Genomic DNA, 19720 nt, shown 5'->3' on the forward strand with positions numbered 1-19720 from the left:
ACCCAGTGGGCCCGTGCAAGACCGTGCGCATGTAGCGTGAGCCCTGCTTTTGAAAAGGGGGATGCACGCATGCGAGGACGAAATCGCGCTCGGCTTCTCTTAAACATGGGTAGCGCTTCAGAAGCCCAAGGTCGCGTCAGCAAATAAGAGACCAGATGCATAAAACTGTTCGTGCACGAGATTGGTTTCTGTCATTAGCCGGATACCACGCGCTAAAGGTTCTGTGTGTGTGAACAAAGTTCCCAGATTAAAACTCTAGCCAACTTCCTACGAGCAGAACTAAATTTACCTGTATACGCCACTAACACATTCAACCATTCAACACACTTATATTACACAACTACCTCGAGGAGGCAACCGCAGCACATCTTCAGGCTCATCACCAACTCCTGACAACCTCCCGCCAAGTCCGCGACATGCTGGACGCTCTAGGATGCGATGCAGCACCTCGCACCTCATATACCAACCCTTGACTCTCGACCATCGTGAGACCATCTGTCTCATGCCACCGCTCTTCCTATACCCTGAAACATGAACCCCAGAGACACCCTCAACGCAGTGAAGCCAGAGCTTGTAAACTCCACACCACGCCCCATGACACCTACCTTCGACATTTGATCTGAAACAGCGTCTACTGACCCCCATCACCAGGAAGCCCCTTATTACTCCGGCGTTCCTGACCCCGCTGCTGCTGAAACATAAGCTATCGATGAAGACATCTATCTCCGCTCTCACCAAACCAACACCATTAAAGTGCGCGTGGAAAGCCAGAGCAGAGCGCCCGCCCGGACTTCGCTATCAACACGCTCGCAGCATATATCCGTGCCCAGCTAAACACGCACATTTCCAAGCACCGACACCAGCACGTCCTTCTGGAATGCGACCTCGGTCGCCAGGCCATAGATGGGAACGAGCGGGCTCATGTCCCCGCTCGCGACACGTCTCCAAGCAGCCTTTTATCTTTGCCGGAAGATTGCAGCTCCAAGGACGCGCGAGCTGTGTACCGCAAAACTCAGGAAGACAAAGACTATAGGAACTGCGTCACAATAGCAGGTTTCTTCTCTTCCTTCTCCGCACCTCACTTGTCACAAATCTACATCACACGGACGCCAACAGTAGTTGTAGGGGTGCGCGAATATTCTAAGTTTTCTAATATCGAATATAATGTCCGCCTCTTCGATTCGCTGAACGAATTAAACTGTGCATATTCAAAATTATTCAAAGCGTATCGAATAAGGTCTAAGTTTTTGAATAGTTTTCGAATAACAGACACGGAGCTGGAATCGGGCACGCCATAGTTTTCTTCAACAGCTGTTTCAGGAACAGGGCTTATGCTGTTGAGAGAAAAAACTGACGTCAACCGATATTTTAGTTTTGCCCAACGTTTCGAGACCAACTCGGTCCCTTCTTCAAGAGTGACTAAAGTGTGCCAGCAGCAGCAGGGTGTTGCCTTCGCTCTCCCTTTGTTAGCACGTGGCGCAGTCCTTTAACGTACGCAGAGGGGAGCGTTCCTGGAGTTCTATTCCGAATCTGAATTCGGAATCGAACCCCCTCGCCGAACACTGCGAGCGCGCCGACCACCCAATAGCCTTCGAAGAGGTGAGTGTCTTGGCTGTGGAGCCAAACCTGTTCAAGAGGCGACATGTGGAGTCATGGCACATCCGGCTCACAAAGGCGGCGATGAATAGAACTCCAGGAACGCTCCCCTCTGCGTACGTTAGTGGACTGCGCCATGGGCTAACAAGGGGAGAGCGAAGGCAACACCCCGCTGCTGCAGGCACACTTTAGTCACCCCTGAAGAAGGGACTGAGTTGGTCCCGAAATGTTGGACAGAATTAAAATATTGGTTGGCGTCAGTTTTTTCTCTCAACTACCTCAAAAACCCAACCAGAGGACCTCCATCGAAGATTTTTTCGTTCAAGGGCTTATGCTGAAGACGTACAGCACGCTGCCGCGATTTAACTGCGCGTTCCGCGCAGCGACGCGGTCCATTCGTGTGGCGGCGTTCTTGATGCTGTAACTTCTGACCTCTGAGACTGGACGAAGCGGCAGGGTTCAGCAAGGTTCAGGAAACTCTGCATTCATGCCTGATATTGGAGGATGATCACCCTCGTCCCTCTAATCAATTGAGATGTGGTGCTTGTTTTTCAGAAGCAAAAGGTAAACTTCTCAGGCGCGTGATATGACGGTCACAGAGGTCAAATACTGACCTCGTGCTGCATGCCTCATAGATCACAGTTCCGCCTTTCGACAGCTACAGCATTAACTTCATGAGCTCTTCGCTGTTTCACATTAATATTCAAGTTGTACTAATATTCGCATAAGTAGCAAATAAAATGATAGGCAATATTCATTACTATAAAATTCTTTTTTTTTATTGTTCGATTTGCATTCTAATCTGTGTTTAGCTACACTATACGCATTTGAATCAGTTTTCCAAGAAGTACTATTCGCACCCCCCAATACAATTGCCTACCTCGTGATCACTGCAGCCACCACATACTAAACCACCCGCGCCATCTCTCAGTTATGTGGCGCTATACCCTGACAGTAGACGTACTGCATGTTGGTCCTCTCCGCGCGCCACTCAGTCACAGTACTACCTCCCGCAAACTCCTAACCACCCCCCATGTACCCCATTCCTCGGAGAGCTGAGTCGTACCTCCTGCTGTACTCCGGACAACACTATGGCCACCTGTGGCTGCCCACGTCATCCATGTGTTAAAAAAAATATTGGTTTTCAGGAAATGAAAGGCAAGGTAACTGTCTCACTTCTCGGTGGACACATCAACCGCGCCGTGATGGAAGGGATGTAGGAGGGAGTGAAAGGAGAAAGAGGTGCTATAGTAAAGGACTCCGGAATAATTTCCACCGCCTGGGAATCTTTAACGTGCACTGACATCGCACAGCACACGGATGCTTTTTGCGTTTCGCCTCTATCGAAACGCAGCCACAGCGGTCGGGTTCGAACCCGAGAACTCCGGCTCAGTAGCCGAGTGGCCTAACCCCTGAGCCACCGCGGTGGGTACGAGTTGGGTAGCCATCACGCTACGCCGAGCTGCTGCCTCGACCCACCCACTTGAACCGGCGATCCGGGCATGAGGCGCTTAATAAAGCTCTATCTCTCCCTCCTTTGCGCTAACTTATCACTCTCACCAACGCCCCAACCAATGCATGCTCACAGTTCACAATCCGTTCTGATACGAACAGACAGCGTTGTAATCTAGTCCGCTGAAATACTGCCCGCCTGTGCATCCGCTCTATAGCTTCCATGGTGTCTCACTGCTCCAGCGTGCTTTGCTCTTGTCGTGCTCAAGTGGAAGTACTTTTTGTCCAGCAGCCAACTCATTAATCGCGATTAACCGGTAAACTTCGTGACTGGCGTTGACACGTGACAGCCTTCAGTTAGAAGGTCGCCATAGCATCAAAAGCATAAACATCCAGCGGCAAAGTCCGCAAAACTGCAGCTCTTTCGGTGATTTTTTGTCGAGCGGAGAGGGCAGCACGCGAGTATTCAAACGGTCTGTGGCATTAGCGCCCGGTTTTAACGTGCCCCGTTTGACAGCGCCTGCCCCTGACCGTTGCTATGGCGCGCCCAAGTGCGTGTAACGGCACTCGCTTTCAGCGCGTGAGCGAGCGCCCGCAGTCTCGCGCTTGTTGATCGTTAGCTCGATTTACTTACAGGAGACGAAAACTTCCCTGACAACCGTCGAAAACTGCGCCATTCGAATGTCAATACTTTTTTTTTCCACCCGTCTGTAATGAAAACTTTTTGTTTACTCTTGAGTGCAAAGAGTTTGTTGAATGAGCTTGACTTGTCATCCCGTCAGTTAGCAAATTACGTTTACTCTGCGCGCGAAATATTACCCCAAACATTGGCTTAGTTTTAATGGCGCAGATATTACAATTTGTATTTTGAACCTTGGTTTGAGAGGGGGCGTGACTTTCTGCCAGCTTTTTTTTATTTCTTGTTGTATATACATGAAATGTTTAGACCGACGAGGATGAAATAAAAACAAGACAGGTATCCATATTTATAGAGCGCTTACAGAGAGCAGTGCGCACTGTTAACAACAGGTGGCGCCACTATGACGGTCGCTATTTCTTGCCTTTCGAGCTGCAGTTAAAGGGTCTCTGAAACACCTTCTGAGTAAAGAACATCAACTCACTCAATCACTACGTTGTGCTGTCATGAACACCTGAGCCAAATAATACACCTCAACACGCAGCAGAGAACCCACAATAACGCGCGACAGTAGGCGATCCCTTTACGGCTACTTTTTCATGCTGCACCTTACATCGCCGCATGCTCCTGCGTATACCGGTCAAGAGATGGCTATTGATTAGAGTTATTCAGACGTTAGGCAGCTACTATGGCCGCGACCAGACAGCCTCGTCTCGCCGGCGAGTCGGAAGCTCCACCCTCCGGAGAATTCCTCCGCGCGTCGGCGGTGGGGCCGGCGGAGGAGCGCCATCGTTTCAGAGCGCAAAAAATGACGAGAGAAGAGGGAAAGGCGCGAAGATGCTGAAATTCAACTTTTGTTCACGCATAACTCAGTTTTTGCAAAGCGCATAAAAAATATTCTTGCTGGAGGATATTCCTGGAACGGCGTCCTTTAACATCAAGACATACCGCAACTATACTGAGCGCCCCCTTCAGTGCCCCTTTAACGGCTTTGGTGCGCAGTGCGAACCGCTGCTCCGCATATTTGGTACGACTGTCAGGTGAGTTTTTAGCACCGCTGCCTCGATGCGGATGTGAAGTGTATTTTTGAAGCAACGGGTAGGAAAGTGGAGCTAATGTTCCTGTGGTGGATTGAGAGAAAAATTCACGGCGCTCTTTACGTATGGGGCACTTCATGGCACAGGCTCCCGTTTTGTGAGGGCTTATTTTGCAAGTTCATGCTTGCATCTGTGTGTACAGAACGTCTAGAGCTACTGCGCCAAAAAAAGGACAATTATAGCTAACCCCAATTGCAAGCAAATATCTGCACCGACAGTCGATGCGGCAATCCGAGAACGAGCTGCTGACCTTCACATCAGCGTGATGACTTCACGCTTTGGGACGTCAAATCCCCAGAAAACATAAAAAACACTAACTGTGGAGGTCTTCATCTAGAAAAGCATATAATCCATAATCACAAATGTTTCGTGTGGCATTCTACATAAACTTATCTACTGAAGAAACTCAAATTCGCCGGTATATTTTTCACAGATAGGGAGACAATAACCCGTAAACTCCTACTAGTCAAAGATCACAAGGATTTTGTACCTTCATTAAATAAACAATTCTTTATATTTTTGTATTCGGCCCAGATATTGTACGTACACTGTATAAATGATCTTAAGCATTAGAAACATGTTGCATAACCTTTCCGGTGTAGTAGATACAGCACCTCTAAAAGAGCCTTTTTTTACGGACTTCACCAACTTTGGTTCCGAAAACTTAAAATGTCTTCCCACGACATGCCTGAAAATTTTAAGACGACATTTCTATTTACCGCATATTGCGGCCAGTTCTTGAAAATTTCGTTTTTGTTATAGTTTTTAGAAAATTGGGTAAACTTGGCGGACACGAAGTATCGATTTTTTTTTCGCCAACTTTTAAGGCCACAAAAACTAAAATCATGATGTGTTCTATGCGCAGTTATCTGCTAAATGTAACAAAATTCTTTAATTTTTTAACAGAAATTTTAGTGATCGAACTTCATGAAACCACAGAACAATAAAAATTTGGACTAAGGAAAAAATAACCTAATACTACTTCAGTATTCTGTCCAGGTATTATGCTTTATACGAATATTCGCAAGCATTATAAAAATGTTGCATAATATTGCTGTTAAATACAGCAAGTCAAACAAGATCATTTTTCAAAGCTGCACATACCTTGTAGTTGTGAAGAAACGCGTCTTCTGCAACGGGTCTATAATCTTGGTAGCTTTTTGTTTTCTTATTTGAAATGGGAGCTAAGAATTAAATATGTGAACAACGTATAAGTAAAAGCCCCATGACTGGCGCAATAACGTTAAGCGCTTTGGAAAATACAGGCAATCCTTGAGTCCGAGCAATACATCGCCAATGTTTACATATCTCTTTATCAAAGTGCAAGAAAATGTGCATTTTAAGGCAAGCTACAGCGTTTTAATTCCTTGTATGAATAATACGAAAGTGCAACCTCGCAGTGCGGTGCGCATGACGGTTGTACGTTCCTCGCCCAGCAAATTTCTCGTCATATATACTTCGTGCGCACAAGACCTCTCCTCCTGTTAGCAACAATGCACACGCCGTGCTGCGGCTGCTGCAACAGAACTGCTACAATGAACACGTTTTTCAGTCCTATGCATATTTATACCAGGTTTTTCAGGAAAACCCACCACTAATTTTTAAAGATAGGCTTTTTGAGATACGAAGACGACTTCTGTGGCAGAATAATAACAGCGTCGACGGACAGCAGAAGAAAAGTGAATAAAGTTAATGTGTTAGTCGGTTGACTAATTTCTCATAATGAACCTTTTAGCCATCACAGTAAGGCAACTGATTGCAATTAGAGGTTAGTAGCCGGTCGTTAATAATAGCCATATCAGGATTTAGAATTTCGAAAACGTGTTTACTATCGGCGCAGTAGCCCAGCAATGTTTGGGTACATCGTACCAAAATACACGCGCCTTCGAAAAGCATGCAGGCAAAGCAGCCCTTCCAGTTCACGTCATTCCTTCCAGTAATAGCAACTGAAATTGGTATTACAAATGACCAGCTACAAAACTAAATGCAACCAGGTGTCTAGCTGTGATAGTTAGAGTTAATTATCATAAATAATTAAGCGGCTAACTAGTTAACGTTATTAACCTCTTTTCTGATATCCGTGAACGCAGGTATTATTGTTCCACAGAAGCCGCCTTCATAGCACTGAAATCGATCGCGCCTCTTGTTAAACTGTAACACACTCTCGCGCTATGCATTGCACATCGCCGTCTTGATCAACTTCTATCTGCGGCGCGAACAGATCATATCAGCTTAACCTCGATCAGAGCTTAACCTGAGTCTAATATCATCGCTAGACATGCCGACGACCGAGCAAATCAAAACCATGAGCATCCAGGCCAAACACATGCTTTCGTACGTCTCATCGGTTGATATACGTGAAAACGCTATCAATTTTTTGCGCTCCGAGATTTTTTTTCCCAAACAAAACTAATTACAGGTCCTCTTCTTCCAAGCAATGACATAAAAATACGAAGTAATACAAGATGTCAGCCAATTATTCACTGCACGGTGTATTCTGAAATCGCCCCGCCGAAGTTCTGGCTTATGGTATATTGTCGCTGACATTGTTTACCGTAGATAAGTCTCCTGCACTCTATCGCAACCATATGGTTGACATGTAGCGAGATAGATTTCATACTGGGTGTCAGGTAACTGCGAGCGTGCTACAATATTTCATGCTCGTAGCGATTTGCTTTCTGTGTATGAATGCTCGGTTTCACAATGTGGAAAGCGGGACTGAAAATAATTGAAACAGTAATCTATGAGTTCTCGCGTGTCACATCGGCTACCGTGTTGATGTGTTTTCTTCGCATGCAAAAGCAAACCAGTGTAGCCGCAGCGACCTGAAACCTAGCTCTCATCTCTTCCACGAATTTTGATAAAGACCATAGAAAGAACCAGATGCGAACTTTTACCCTCTGCGCGTCGCTTCCGACGAGCTCCGGCACTTGCGGCCGCCGAAAGTGCAATGTAGCGCCAGGGCTGAGTGACGGAGCTCCGCTGCCGCGTTGGCTTCCGATCTGCTGCCTGCTGACCCGGGTGGGTCGTTCTCGCGCAGGGCGTACAAGGCGGATGGCGGCGGCTTGCGGCGGGGCCCGGTGGTGGCCGGCCCCGACGACGGCCTGTCAGCGAGCGTGCTCGAGGAGCAGGAGCAGGTTGTCAAGGTGCTCCAGTATGGCGCCAAAGTGGCCCTTGACGAGGGCCTCATTGACGCCGACACGGAACGGCAATTCCGCATGTCGGGTGAGTGCCTCGCTATCCGAATAGCGAGAATGCGCGATGATAAAAAAGTTGAAAAATAAAACAGAACCTCGATTCGCCATTGTCGGCGCGTCTTCTCTCTTTCTCTCTTGCTGCCTTCCCTGCTCTTCCTTTTGATCAATCACCTCTCTCTTGTGCAGGTGTTCACGCTCTGCTAGATTACGCGCTCAAGCTCTCCAAGACGGCTCAGCACAAGATCATCTGCGTCGTAAGACAGTTTGACGGTAAGCCACCAAGTGCATCCCACGCGAGTGCACCATGTACTGCCTATTGCTAGGGCGAGTTTGCCATTTTGCATTAGCTTGATTACAGCACAGTGCTGGTTATTAAGGGAGCACTGTTCTTGAAACGGCGAATCCTCTCTGCCACGCTGCGTGTCGCCTACAGGATGACTGGTTATAAAATTCATGCAAGTAATGTATGCGTGATATTCTTTCTCATTTTTTTTTTGGCTTCCTTTCTCTCTTTGGTTCTTTCTCTCTTTCTTGAATCCTTTATTTCTGTCCCGCTTTTCGTTTTCTTTGTTTTCCTTTTCTCTTTCTTTTTTCTTTTTTGCTTAATCTCTTTCTTTAATTCCTTCCTTCCTTTTTTCTTTCCTTACTTTTTCTTCGTTTCTTTCTCTCTGTAATTCTCTCCTTTTTGCCCTTCCTTCCGTCCTTTCTTCTTTCTTCCTTTACATTTTCTTCCTTTCTTTCTCTCCATAATCTTCTCTTTTTTACCCTTCCTTGCTTCCTTCTTCCATTCTTCTTTCCTTGCTTTCATTTTTCTTTCCTTCCTCCTTCTTTCTTTCTGTCCTTTCCTTGTTTCTTTTTATCTTTCATTCTTTTAGCTGCTGAAAACTGGCCCCAGGAACCTTTTTGAACTTCTAGTACTCGTGGCACTCTTAAGAGTGCACTGCTTGTGCATATTATACGATGGCATTTGAGATGCATGACTGGCAAGGGACGCCGCTAACTTCGCAGTAAAATCCCACCACGCTTTAAAGATAGGTAGTTTTGATTTTCCTTCAGAGCTGTCATGCCGAAACACATTAAATTCAAGTATATTGTCGCGCCTGGTAATTCATCTCACGATGGCAATATCTCTATTTTCGCCGAAACCTACTTGAGTCCCTTTTGCATCAGAAGTATTATTTCGACTTGACCACTATCATGCGGGCAGCGAAGTGTATCGCAAAAAGCAAGTATGGTCCCGATGGTCGAAGCAGTTGCAGTTTCACACTTTGCTGTTGCTTCTTATGGATGATTCATGAGGGCTAACGTCACCATGTTATCGGTTATATGAACGACTGAAACGTATTTGACTCACACCGTTGCAGCTGCAAGACAAAGGCTAAAGAGTAGTTGTAATCAGCAATCGTAACTAAAATTTTCACCCTATCACTGAAAATAAGTTACTAACCACCAGCAAAACTTTATTCTCATTCACTTATTCTCACAAAAAAGGAGCTTCTTGTAGCCACAAAAGATCTTCAAGTGGTTACAACTGACGAACGGGCTGGGGAGTGCTCTTACGTCTAGTCATTGGCCCCTGCCGAAATTTTGTTTGCGCAAGCTCGCGTTATAAAAAATGTCCTGCGACACCAAGCGCAACGCTCAGCGCCTAAATGCAGCGCTGAAATTGTAGTTGCCACGCGGGACGGCAGTCGTGGCGGTGATGGCCGCCGCGTGACCGTTACGCCAGTGAGTTGGGTGTCCGCGAATTCGGGCACATAACTCGAGCCGCTCTGCCCCAGGGGCGGCGCGACCTTGTCACGCTCTGTATGGTGATGTCATGCTGCAGAACAGGAGCGCAGCGGGGCTTTCAACACACTCGCCTCACGTACTGTTGCGCCATCAAGCAAGAGCGGTGTCGCAATAACATGCTCCCAAGAAGACCTGATCTTTGTTCCCGTCCTTTTGGAGTGCTTTGTTCCAGATGTAATCCTCTATATGAGATGAAATGAATATATATATATATATATATATACATACACACACGTGAAGCTGTCCCTTTAAGGCATATATCTGTTGACAGGGGGATTTCCTAAACGCATTTCTGCCTTGCGTGGTAGAGAGCAGAATCTTATTGATCTGATGTTGCGAACAACGCTGCGGCGTTCCTTCTGCGAAATCAACGTAGCCTCTCTTTGCCGTCCGAGGCTGTCCACCGTGTCTGTTTTTGTTATTTATCTCTTATTTTGCCTCAAGAAAAATGTGCATATCTCATCTTTGTTTTTCTATTTCAGCAGCGTCAGTGTATGAACTGACAGATTTGTCGCAATATGGACGCAAGGATGACCGTTTCTTTACATTCTGTTGCGCAATTTCGTGCGCGCCAGATGCGATGAAAGCAACAGGCAAACGAGCCACCTGCCCGCGTCTACTTGCGGCCCTGCTTCTAGGGAGTACCTTTGTCAACTCCAAGTGGTAGTTATTGGTCACTCTTTAGTGGGGGTGGCTGAACGTGGGGCTGTCCCATATGAGCTATGAATTTCTTGGCCTTTTTTCGTTTAAAAAATTAAAAAGTGGTGTTTAGCATGGTTCGGTTTCCCAGCGTGAAATTTCTTTAACAGAATTCATTGTTCAGCTGGTGCGTCTGCAACGTTATCGATAAAAGGTATAGAGAGGGCAAGAAGGCGCGATTGTTGACAACACAAAACAAACTCAATAAGGGTTGAAGGAGCCCCAGCGTGCTTAACCAACGTTTCTACAAGAGAACTGGCGTTCGACCAGGCGAAGATAAATTATCTTGTCGAAACGTTTGCCGAGCACATTGGAGCTCCCTTCTTAATCCTTGTTCACTTTGTTTTGCATTACAGATACAATGTTTAGGAGGCTATGACGTGTGTCTCGCAGATCAGTAGGTTATCGGTCTCCGGCTTGAAAACTAAACGATCCATCGACAAAAAGCTTCAGTTGTGTGTTCGAAGATAAAAAAAAATACTTGGACTGCATTAAAGCCGATGAAAGAAACTTGACGTGTTTAGGTCCATGAAGTCGCGAAGAGCCGGACACAGCTGTGCGACTGAACAACAGCAACAAGGAACATGCTGCGAATGGTTTCGGGGATGATACCATTTAACTGGACGTCTACAGTAATAAAATACTCTATAGTGTTGAAGCCTGAGTCATCTTTCTGTCTCTCTGCTTATGAACGGAGGCGCGCACCACATACAAATTTTCTCTCGCAGCACTGTTGACATAAAAAAAATTCCAAACTACAGCTACATGTTTTGACGGGCGCAAAAAAGACGAACTTGGGAAGCACAATCAGCCACCTGAGATCCTTGAACAAGTAACACTGTGATGGCTAACAGATCTGATTAATTGTCGACTTAGTCGAATTGCATCGTAGCTGTCAACAGCAGAATCTCGGCAGCGTTACTGATAACTGTATATATGGTTTGGTTGGTTTGGTTTGGTTGGTTTGGTTTGGTTTATGGGGTTTAACGTCCCAACGCGACTGAGGCTATGAGAGACGCCGTAGTGGAGGGCTCCGGAAATTTCGACCACCTGGGGTTCTTTAACGTGCACTGACATCGCACAGTACATGGGCCTCGAATTTCTCCTCCAAAGAAGTTCAACCGCCGCGGCCGGGATCGAACCCGCGTCTTTCGGGCCAGCAGCCGAGCACCATAGCCACTGAGCCACCGCGGCGGCTGTAACTGTATATATATATATATATATATATATATATATATATATATATATATATATATATATATAAGCAAACAAGGGAAGGGGATGAGGGGCTCGCTGTTGGCTTCTTTCATATATATATATATATATATATATATATATATATATATATATATATATATATATATATATATATATATATATATATATATATATATATATATATATATATATATATATATATATATACACACACGCGCGCAGGTCATCCTGGCAGTCGCGCAACAAACACCGAGCGAGGAGGGATGCAGACCAGTTGACTAACACCAACTGGGCCTCTATCACTATCACATGGAGGCAGAATAATAGAAGGCACAAAAATAGTAAAGGAAGTATTAATCGCATGCCGCAGTGACCATGCGCGCAGAAGTGACGACGACGACGACGACTTAATGCAAGTAGCCACACTCGAACCACGCCCTCAATAAACTAAGCCTTCCAATGCTGTCGTATATAATGCGCGTAGATACAGTTTGCTCTCCGCGAGAGGTTCACGATAGCATTGAAGTTTGCGTTACCAACTACGTAAGTACTTAAGCTTATTTTGCCGGCAATTTCTCCACCGTAGCGTCACTTATATGTTAATAATGTCCTAAAACCGGTCAGATCTGCCCCGCTATGCACACAGTCGTTTATAATAGAACTTAGGCCACACCCGCAGTCACCATCTATGCACACATTCACTCACAGAATAACGTAGACCACTCCAGAAGGCACCAGCTACGCACACATTAAATCACAAAAGACCATAGACCGCCCCTGCTGTCACCATTTAGAGTCAAGATCAGTGTCCTGCAGGAATGTTAAAAGAAGGCGTGAAGCCTCTCTTCTGCACGTCTGGTTTCCACTCGGGTAGAAAATGCCCTGAACTGTACTGTGAAGGGCTCCTGTCCTCTTGAAGGAAACGAACATCACATACATTTCCGGGTTGTACTCTGGGCAGTACATTATATAATGTTCTATATCCCCGCACACACCGCATATAGAACATAGCGGAGACGATGCCAGGCTAATTCCACCTGTAGCATATCACAACTCAACTCCTTAAGCTTACCGCGGCAATTAGTGCGCTGCAATAATACTTGAAGAGATAGTTGGTTCGTTTAAGACGCGAAGTAGCTTCTGCGTGAAGGGGACAAGGACAGCAAAGAAACATTTGTGTGCGCCTGAAGTGTTTCTTCGCCGTCTTTGTCCCCATTCGCGCAGAAGTTACTTCCCGTCTTAAATAGCGCGCTGTGACGCAGAAATATAACAGTGATGCGAAAGTCATTGCTGTGCTACGTACATTGCATTGCCTACCGGCAGCCATATCTCTTTCGAATCTGGCATCGTGGAGAGAAGGAATGCGGTACTCAACAAATTTCAGACAGGTGTCAGAAGGTGAGTCACGCACACATGTAGTAGAGAGGTCTTCACCTGCGCCGCCCGTCCGCGGTATGGTGAGGTTGGGTCACGGAACGAAGGCTGGGCTTCGCGCAAAAGTGTCCGCTCATTTCGCTTTTTCTGAAACGAATTTTACAGCAGTTCCAAAAGGGGGTCCAAAAGTGTTCGCACAGACATCGACCTTTTCCTAATTGTTCTTAATCTCTAATCGTTCTTCTTTTTTTTTTTTGCTTGTGAAACTCATTGTGTACTCATAAATAGAAAATATCATTTGACACGAGGAGTGATATTAAGTGAATCAAGCAGGAGTGATTTTTCCCCCTTGCATTCAACGCAAGCGAAAAACCAGCGCAATCAACCTGAATTTATTCTAAAAATCAAACGGAAGCAAATGTGTTGCGTTCGGTAAGGACTTGGTTATTGTAATGATAGTTCCTCATATATTTTTACCCGCCCACAGAAAGCATTAAAGCGAGAGCTTAGCGCATAAATCATAAATCATAAAAAAACGAGCAGCAGATCCTATCCATACGACAGTTCAGAAAAGGAGAAAACGTTTACAAATATTCACGCAAGTTAACGACGTGAATTCTCTCGAAAAGAGATAAGTAAACATGTTCACTTAGTGCCACGCATATACTATTTTTTTTTTCTATCGTGATCATGGGGCAAAAAAAAAGTATGAATAAGGCGCCAAAAGAACCTTAGAAGAGATGCCAACTCGTACAGACTCGCTCACCAATTAACCAAATTCATTTACTGCAACAGCGAAAATAATGTATAACAAGAACGTTTATTTCCATCAACGGCATATCAAGAGCATGCGAAAAAGCAGCTTGTCAGAACTCAAAGCCTCGCACTCGCAGCAGAATTCCTGCATCGGGACATGTAGAAAAAACACGGCAAAATGGCGAGAGAGGGCTGAAGGCAGGGCTGAGGGTAATGCCGAATGGGGAGCGGGTGCCCAGGAAGCAAATTGACTTTACTTGGCAGAATTTTTTTCTGCCGGTGAGCGCAGTCAAGTGACACGTGACGAACCATTACTGCAAAAATCGAAGGTACAGACAGAACGAAACGAATTTCCTCGCATTTTGAGTAACTCGTTCAGGGAGCTCTCGAGTGCCACTGCGACAGCGGCGGTGGGGCACATTGATGCGCCGCTTCGGTAATGATCCCAGAGGCAACGATCCCCCTCGTCCTCGATGCGCCCCTCCCGCTCTTCTCCTTGCCTGCGCTTACACGCAGCGCATCTCAGCTGTAGGGCTGAGTGCAAGGGAACACTTGAACAGAACGTGGCCCTTTTTTGCATAGCGCTTACCGCGAGCTGCTGTGTCACCAGGACTTTGGCTTGCCTGTAAAGCGTACTCTGCCTCAGCAGAGGTCTTAATGCGGTGAAGCTCTTTTTGAGACGTGTGTGCTTTTCGATTGGAGCGAAACCTCGCGAATATAGCGTATCTATTCGCTCAATAAAGAAATGAATTCTGCGAGCTCTTATCACATGCAACGTATGCCTGAATGGCTAGATTTCACATGCGTTCGTTCAATATTTATCTTTGTCCAATAGATTTAATGTTATCAATTTTATTTCATCCGGTGAACCATGGTGAACACAAGGAGTGTGACACGTTAGCTGCTGAATATACTGTGCATTGCTTATCGATGTGCACCGTGAGTTCTCATATCATAACAAACAAGACCGCTTTTTTTTCATGCTGAAAGCCAGCAACTTCGTCCAAAATTTACAGCTCGCATCCGCGTGTGCTTACTGCTTGTGTGAAGATTGTTGTACCTCATTACACGCACTTTTTAATTGTGCTTGCTCAGTAGCTCACCAAAGGATTAGTGACGGTCTTGATATGCCCTTTCAGGTGTTTTCTGTTTAATGAATGAATTGCTAGGGGGCAGAATAATACACGTTCTATCCAAAGTCCTCGTAGGTAAGGGCACACCCTCGCTCGAGCACATTGCGTCGTTTGTCATCAGGTAATAGAGCAAGAACAACTATGTAGTAATTCAAACAAGCCGATCTGCCGGTTTTAAAAAGTAGCGTGTCATCTAGTGAGCGATGGGCTCACCAGGACCGACATTCACTGCGAATGAGCAAACGCTGCCGACGTAGCGCCTTGTGCATCCCTGTGGAAAAAGCAGCTATGATGTCGATAGTTACGTATTTCGCTGGCGCAATGCATAAGGCGTTTAATACTGAGTTCTTATGATTTATTCTCCTGTCATAATTGCGGCCCTTAAACACCCAGTGGAAGAAAAGGCTGTACAGCACATTACTATCATTCACAAAAGCTTGCAGGCAGGCCGTCATCACCTTGCAGCTTGAAAGATCGCCGTAAGCTTGTGCGACGATGAAAAGCTGCGTCAGGAAAAGTCTGGTTTATTTCCTTCTGCCTCTAAAGCCCGCTGTCAGGCGGCAGTTCACGGGAGTGAGGGGAGTACGTGTGCAAACGTCTAAGTAACGCGCGAGTTAAGTGCAGGCACAGACGGTCGAGGCCGAGGTGAACTATAGAGCTGAACGGGACCCCACCTGACTTGAGTTCGTCATGACATACTAAACGTCACACTTTTGCTCGTTTTATATTTAAGCGAATCAATAGCAACGTACTCAGAGCTCTACCCAACAGGTAGAATTGAAAACTAGTAATGATCACTTGCCGGGCATGCGTTCAGAACAGAAAAAACGAATGCGATGAAGGAAATGACTTCTTGTCATCAGTATGTAAAAAAACTGCCGCTGAGACTCGAAAAAACAGTAAGATAAAGAATATAAATCATTACGATGCAGAAGAGAGCAGTGAAAGTAAGTGCTCATTGAGCGCACGCATAGACTTTACAACACAGCCACTTAAAACTGAAACTACGAAAAATGGAAAGGACCAGACACACATAGTGAAAAAAAGAAAATTGAGTTTGCAGCTCAACATCACTTGCCAACAAGCTGTAATAAAAACACCTTAGGATATAACTTTGAACAAAAACCGTGTTCCTGAAATTATGCTCGATAAATACGCGCCGACACATGCTCTCTTGAGTGTATAAGCGTATATTAACAAGCCTTTTTTTTATCCTTCTTCATTTAAAAATAGAAAGAAGGCGCGTCTTCACGAAAACTTGATAGTTAATTATTCAGACAGCTCGAGTTTGCCTCGAGTGTGCGTGCGTGGGAGAAAAAAGGGGCACTTGAGCTGAGTAATAAATTATAAGAGAAAAGAAATTTAAAGACCCAACTAAATAAAAAAAACCCTTCACAGCGCAACGCTTGCGAAAACGCCAGTCAAGCAAGGCTCCATACGGGTATTGGTAGAGAAGCTAAGCGCGTACTGCCGCGGAATCCCAAGAGAGCGGCTTAAATCTGGGCAGCATGCTGAATAAAGCAAGAGGCGGAAACGGCCGGCTGCTGAGATTACGAAGAGCGCTACGCAACAGAGCTGGTAGAAGTACCCCAGCGTTGTGATACGGGTGTCTCTGCCGGCTTGCCCATGGTTAATGCAGGTTGAAGAGCGCATACTACTAAACCTGCAGACAGGTTTGAGCCTATAGAATAAAGTTCTCGGCATTCTTAAACACGGGAAAAAACACTAATTACATTGCCGTTTTTAGCTAGGTGTTGTGTTTAAATATTGCTTTTGACAGCGGCGCTAAAATTAAGACCGGCAAAACTTAGGACAAGGAGTTGCGTATTGTGCTTGAAATACTATTACCATTATAAGCGCTAACGTGACAAAACGACTCGGCCGTGTTTGCCGCATATTTAGGAGTCCGGAAAGTGCACGTAAATTACGTTGATGCGCGGCAGGGGTATGTGGCTTACAGTTGCGCGGCATTCCACCAATGGTTCAAATTGTGTTTTTTTCTTTAGTGGGGCCTCGACTTTTTTTTTTAATGCAGTTATACTGCGGAAGGCATTATAGCGTCTTAGACCGTATAGGCAACAACGAACCCACATTACGGTCATACCGGTGCAATAATGTGTGCGAGTAAAATTGCAAGTGTAAAAGCAGAAACTTTGCTTTTTTATCGCAATTTGATGAGATCAGAAATGTTAAATTCTGGATATATAGGGTATGTTAATAAAGTAAGCTATAATCTTTAGCCAACGCGTTACATAGGAACGCACAGACTGCATTCGCACCATCAGCCCCATACCGTGCCATGTCACATTCTCGATCCCCCTCCCCCTTTTAGATTGTTTTTCTACGCAATTTTCTGATGGCAGTGTTTTCATTCTTTCTCTTTCCCTCTTCTCAGCAAATATGAATGTTAGTCTTGGTCGCAGAGATGAACTGACACTATTAAGTCTCTACCTCCACAGTTTTTATACGCATAGACTTGTGATAGGGCTTTTGCACATCTGATATATGTGTGTTATATGGCTCTTCCTCTCTCTTTTTTTTTTTCACCTGCCTCCTTCTCAAGGCATTAATATGAGCGACACCTTGGCCTCGTCGTTCGCCGACGTCAACACACAAGGTGGCGGCTGTTCGGACGAGGAGACGGCGACGTACACTGAAGACCTGGTCGCTGACATCATACTGAACGTGGCGAGGAAGAACGTTCATTTCTACAGGTAATGGCCTCCACTGCATTGTCGGCCGGCACTGTAGCGTGCACAAAGTAAACTAAGCTAAGCATTGTGTGCACAACTGAATAAATTGGATTGCCTGAACGGAGGTCCTTCCGAATGTCACTGCCTTCGTGCCGTTTAGTGAACTGAAGTGTGACGTGGAATGTTCCAGGGCAATTTGAGGAAGTGTTTTATTACTTTATTTATTTTTCGCATCTGTCGCCGAGTACAACAGAAACACAACCACGCTCGAAAATCGACAAAATGTTTTTTTTATATATATATATATCTTCTCCTTCCGCTGAGAGAAGCCAACAGCCACAGAAACCAAGGAGCACAGCGGATTTTTTTTATTTATGTATTTTTTTCTGGTGTTGATGCATTAAGAATATAACTGTCGCTTAAAGCTAATTGATTAGAGAAGCAGAAGAAAAAACAACCACATGCCGCCGGTGGGATCCGAACCCACGACCTCCGAATTACGCGTCCGGTGCTCTACCTCTGAGCTACGGCGACGGCTGTCAAACCTTCTGCTTTCGGGGGTATTTATGTTTACAAATAACCTAACCTTGAGAGTGTTCATCAGCGCCACCCATGTTCGTAAGTGGCGGACGTGGAACGTCCTGGGTTACCGCTGGTGTGATGTAGAACGCCATCGAACGGCGAGGGTGGAAGCTGTGTGAGAACCCTCTTATGCTTCCTATGGCATCAAGGCTGCCAGAACCGAGGCCCTCGCTAAGCAATTAAGCAAACAAGGGAAGAGGAATGAGGGCCTCGTTATAAATATAAGAGAAGCCAACAGCCACAGAAACCAAGGAGCACAGGGGATTTTTTTTTATTTTTTTTTCTGGTGTTGATGAAGTAAGAATATTACTGTCGCTTAAAGCTTGTTATGCAAAGCTGGCGCTCCTCCAGAATGTTCAGTATCTGGCCCAGTCGGGTGATACCTTGCCTGCAATGCCAGGCCCGTGGCGGGCGTCTACATTTTCGTGCCTGATATTAGCGTCGGCATGTGCTTGTCAAGAAAGTGTTTTATCGCGGGCACTGGAGAGTGGGACGTGCGTACTAAAGCACGGTGCAAAGATGCAAGTCGTCACTAACACCGTGGACGGGCGCAACCCCCGTCCCCATTTCGCGCAGTGTTCCGTGGCACGCGAGCGGCCTGGACACCGAGGTGTCGGCGCACAGCTCCTACCTGGAGAAGCTGGCCGAGGCGTTGCTCACCACCGTCAAAGGCATGGTGGACGAGGCCTCGCAGGTCGAGACGCCCGACTGGGATGAGCTGCCGCCAACCTTCCGGAAAGTGGTTCAGGTACGCGGGCCTTCGCCAATACCGGAGAAACGACTTTTTCCGGGCGCTAGGCGTCTTTTGCGCCCGTCTTTATAAGCTCAGAGGTTTCGTTTCTTTTCCTTCAACCGGGCAGAAAAAAAAAATAAGAATAAGAAGGCGCACAATCCCGTACTTTTGCCTCCTCTTTTCTTGAGCCTAATTCTTTTGGGGTTCAGTGGTTTAATGTATTTTTAACGCATCAAGGCAACATTATGTGCTATGAGGAACGCTGCACTGGAGGCCTCGGTATTAATTTTGACCACCCTGAGTTCTTTAATGAGCACCAAAATTTCGATACACAGGCGCTTTCGCGTTTCAGCTCAACCGAAACTCAAACCGTCGCAGCGAGAATCGAACGCGCTAACCTGTGCTAAGTAGCCTAACGCAGTAGCCACTCAGTAACCACGGCAGATTAGAGGTCATTTGCTACCGTTTCGGGTTCCTGAATGTATTAAGCTCACTATATTTATTTTCAACATTTCACAACGTTGACGAACTCTCTAAATACTGAAATTACTACCAAGCATCTGTTGCTAATCAGCATAATGCATATTTACAAAGAAAAAAGGGTAATAAATGCACGAATGCATTATAGAAAAAATGCTGTTTCTATACATGCAATAATAAAGCAAAATCCATGATTGAACCCATGAATGTCAGAAAAGACACATTTTCAGGTTAGTTACACGCTGTACCATTGTACAGCGGAAAGGAAAGATTCAGCTTATT

The 19720-nt window shown here is 45.7% G+C and overlaps 1 protein-coding gene across 2 annotated transcripts in view; it reads left to right on the top strand.

The window, feature by feature from the left end:
• The window catches only part of LOC149351799 (protein qui-1), a 484090-nt gene that overhangs the window by 385336 nt on the left and 79034 nt on the right, over positions 1 to 19720 (top strand). For both annotated transcript variants that reach the window (XM_089581130.1, XM_089581131.1), the window contains 4 exons: positions 7823 to 8007; positions 8166 to 8249; positions 17514 to 17664; positions 18802 to 18973. In XM_089581130.1, coding sequence (XP_089437256.1) covers positions 7823 to 8007; positions 8166 to 8249; positions 17514 to 17664; positions 18802 to 18973 — 592 coding nt within the window. The remainder of the gene's footprint in view (positions 1 to 7822; positions 8008 to 8165; positions 8250 to 17513; positions 17665 to 18801; positions 18974 to 19720) is intronic.

Source organism: Amblyomma mixtum, chromosome 3, assembly GCF_055824585.1.
Source record: "Amblyomma mixtum isolate Tamu chromosome 3, ASM5582458v1, whole genome shotgun sequence".
Taxonomy (NCBI): Eukaryota; Metazoa; Arthropoda; class Arachnida; order Ixodida; family Ixodidae; genus Amblyomma; species Amblyomma mixtum.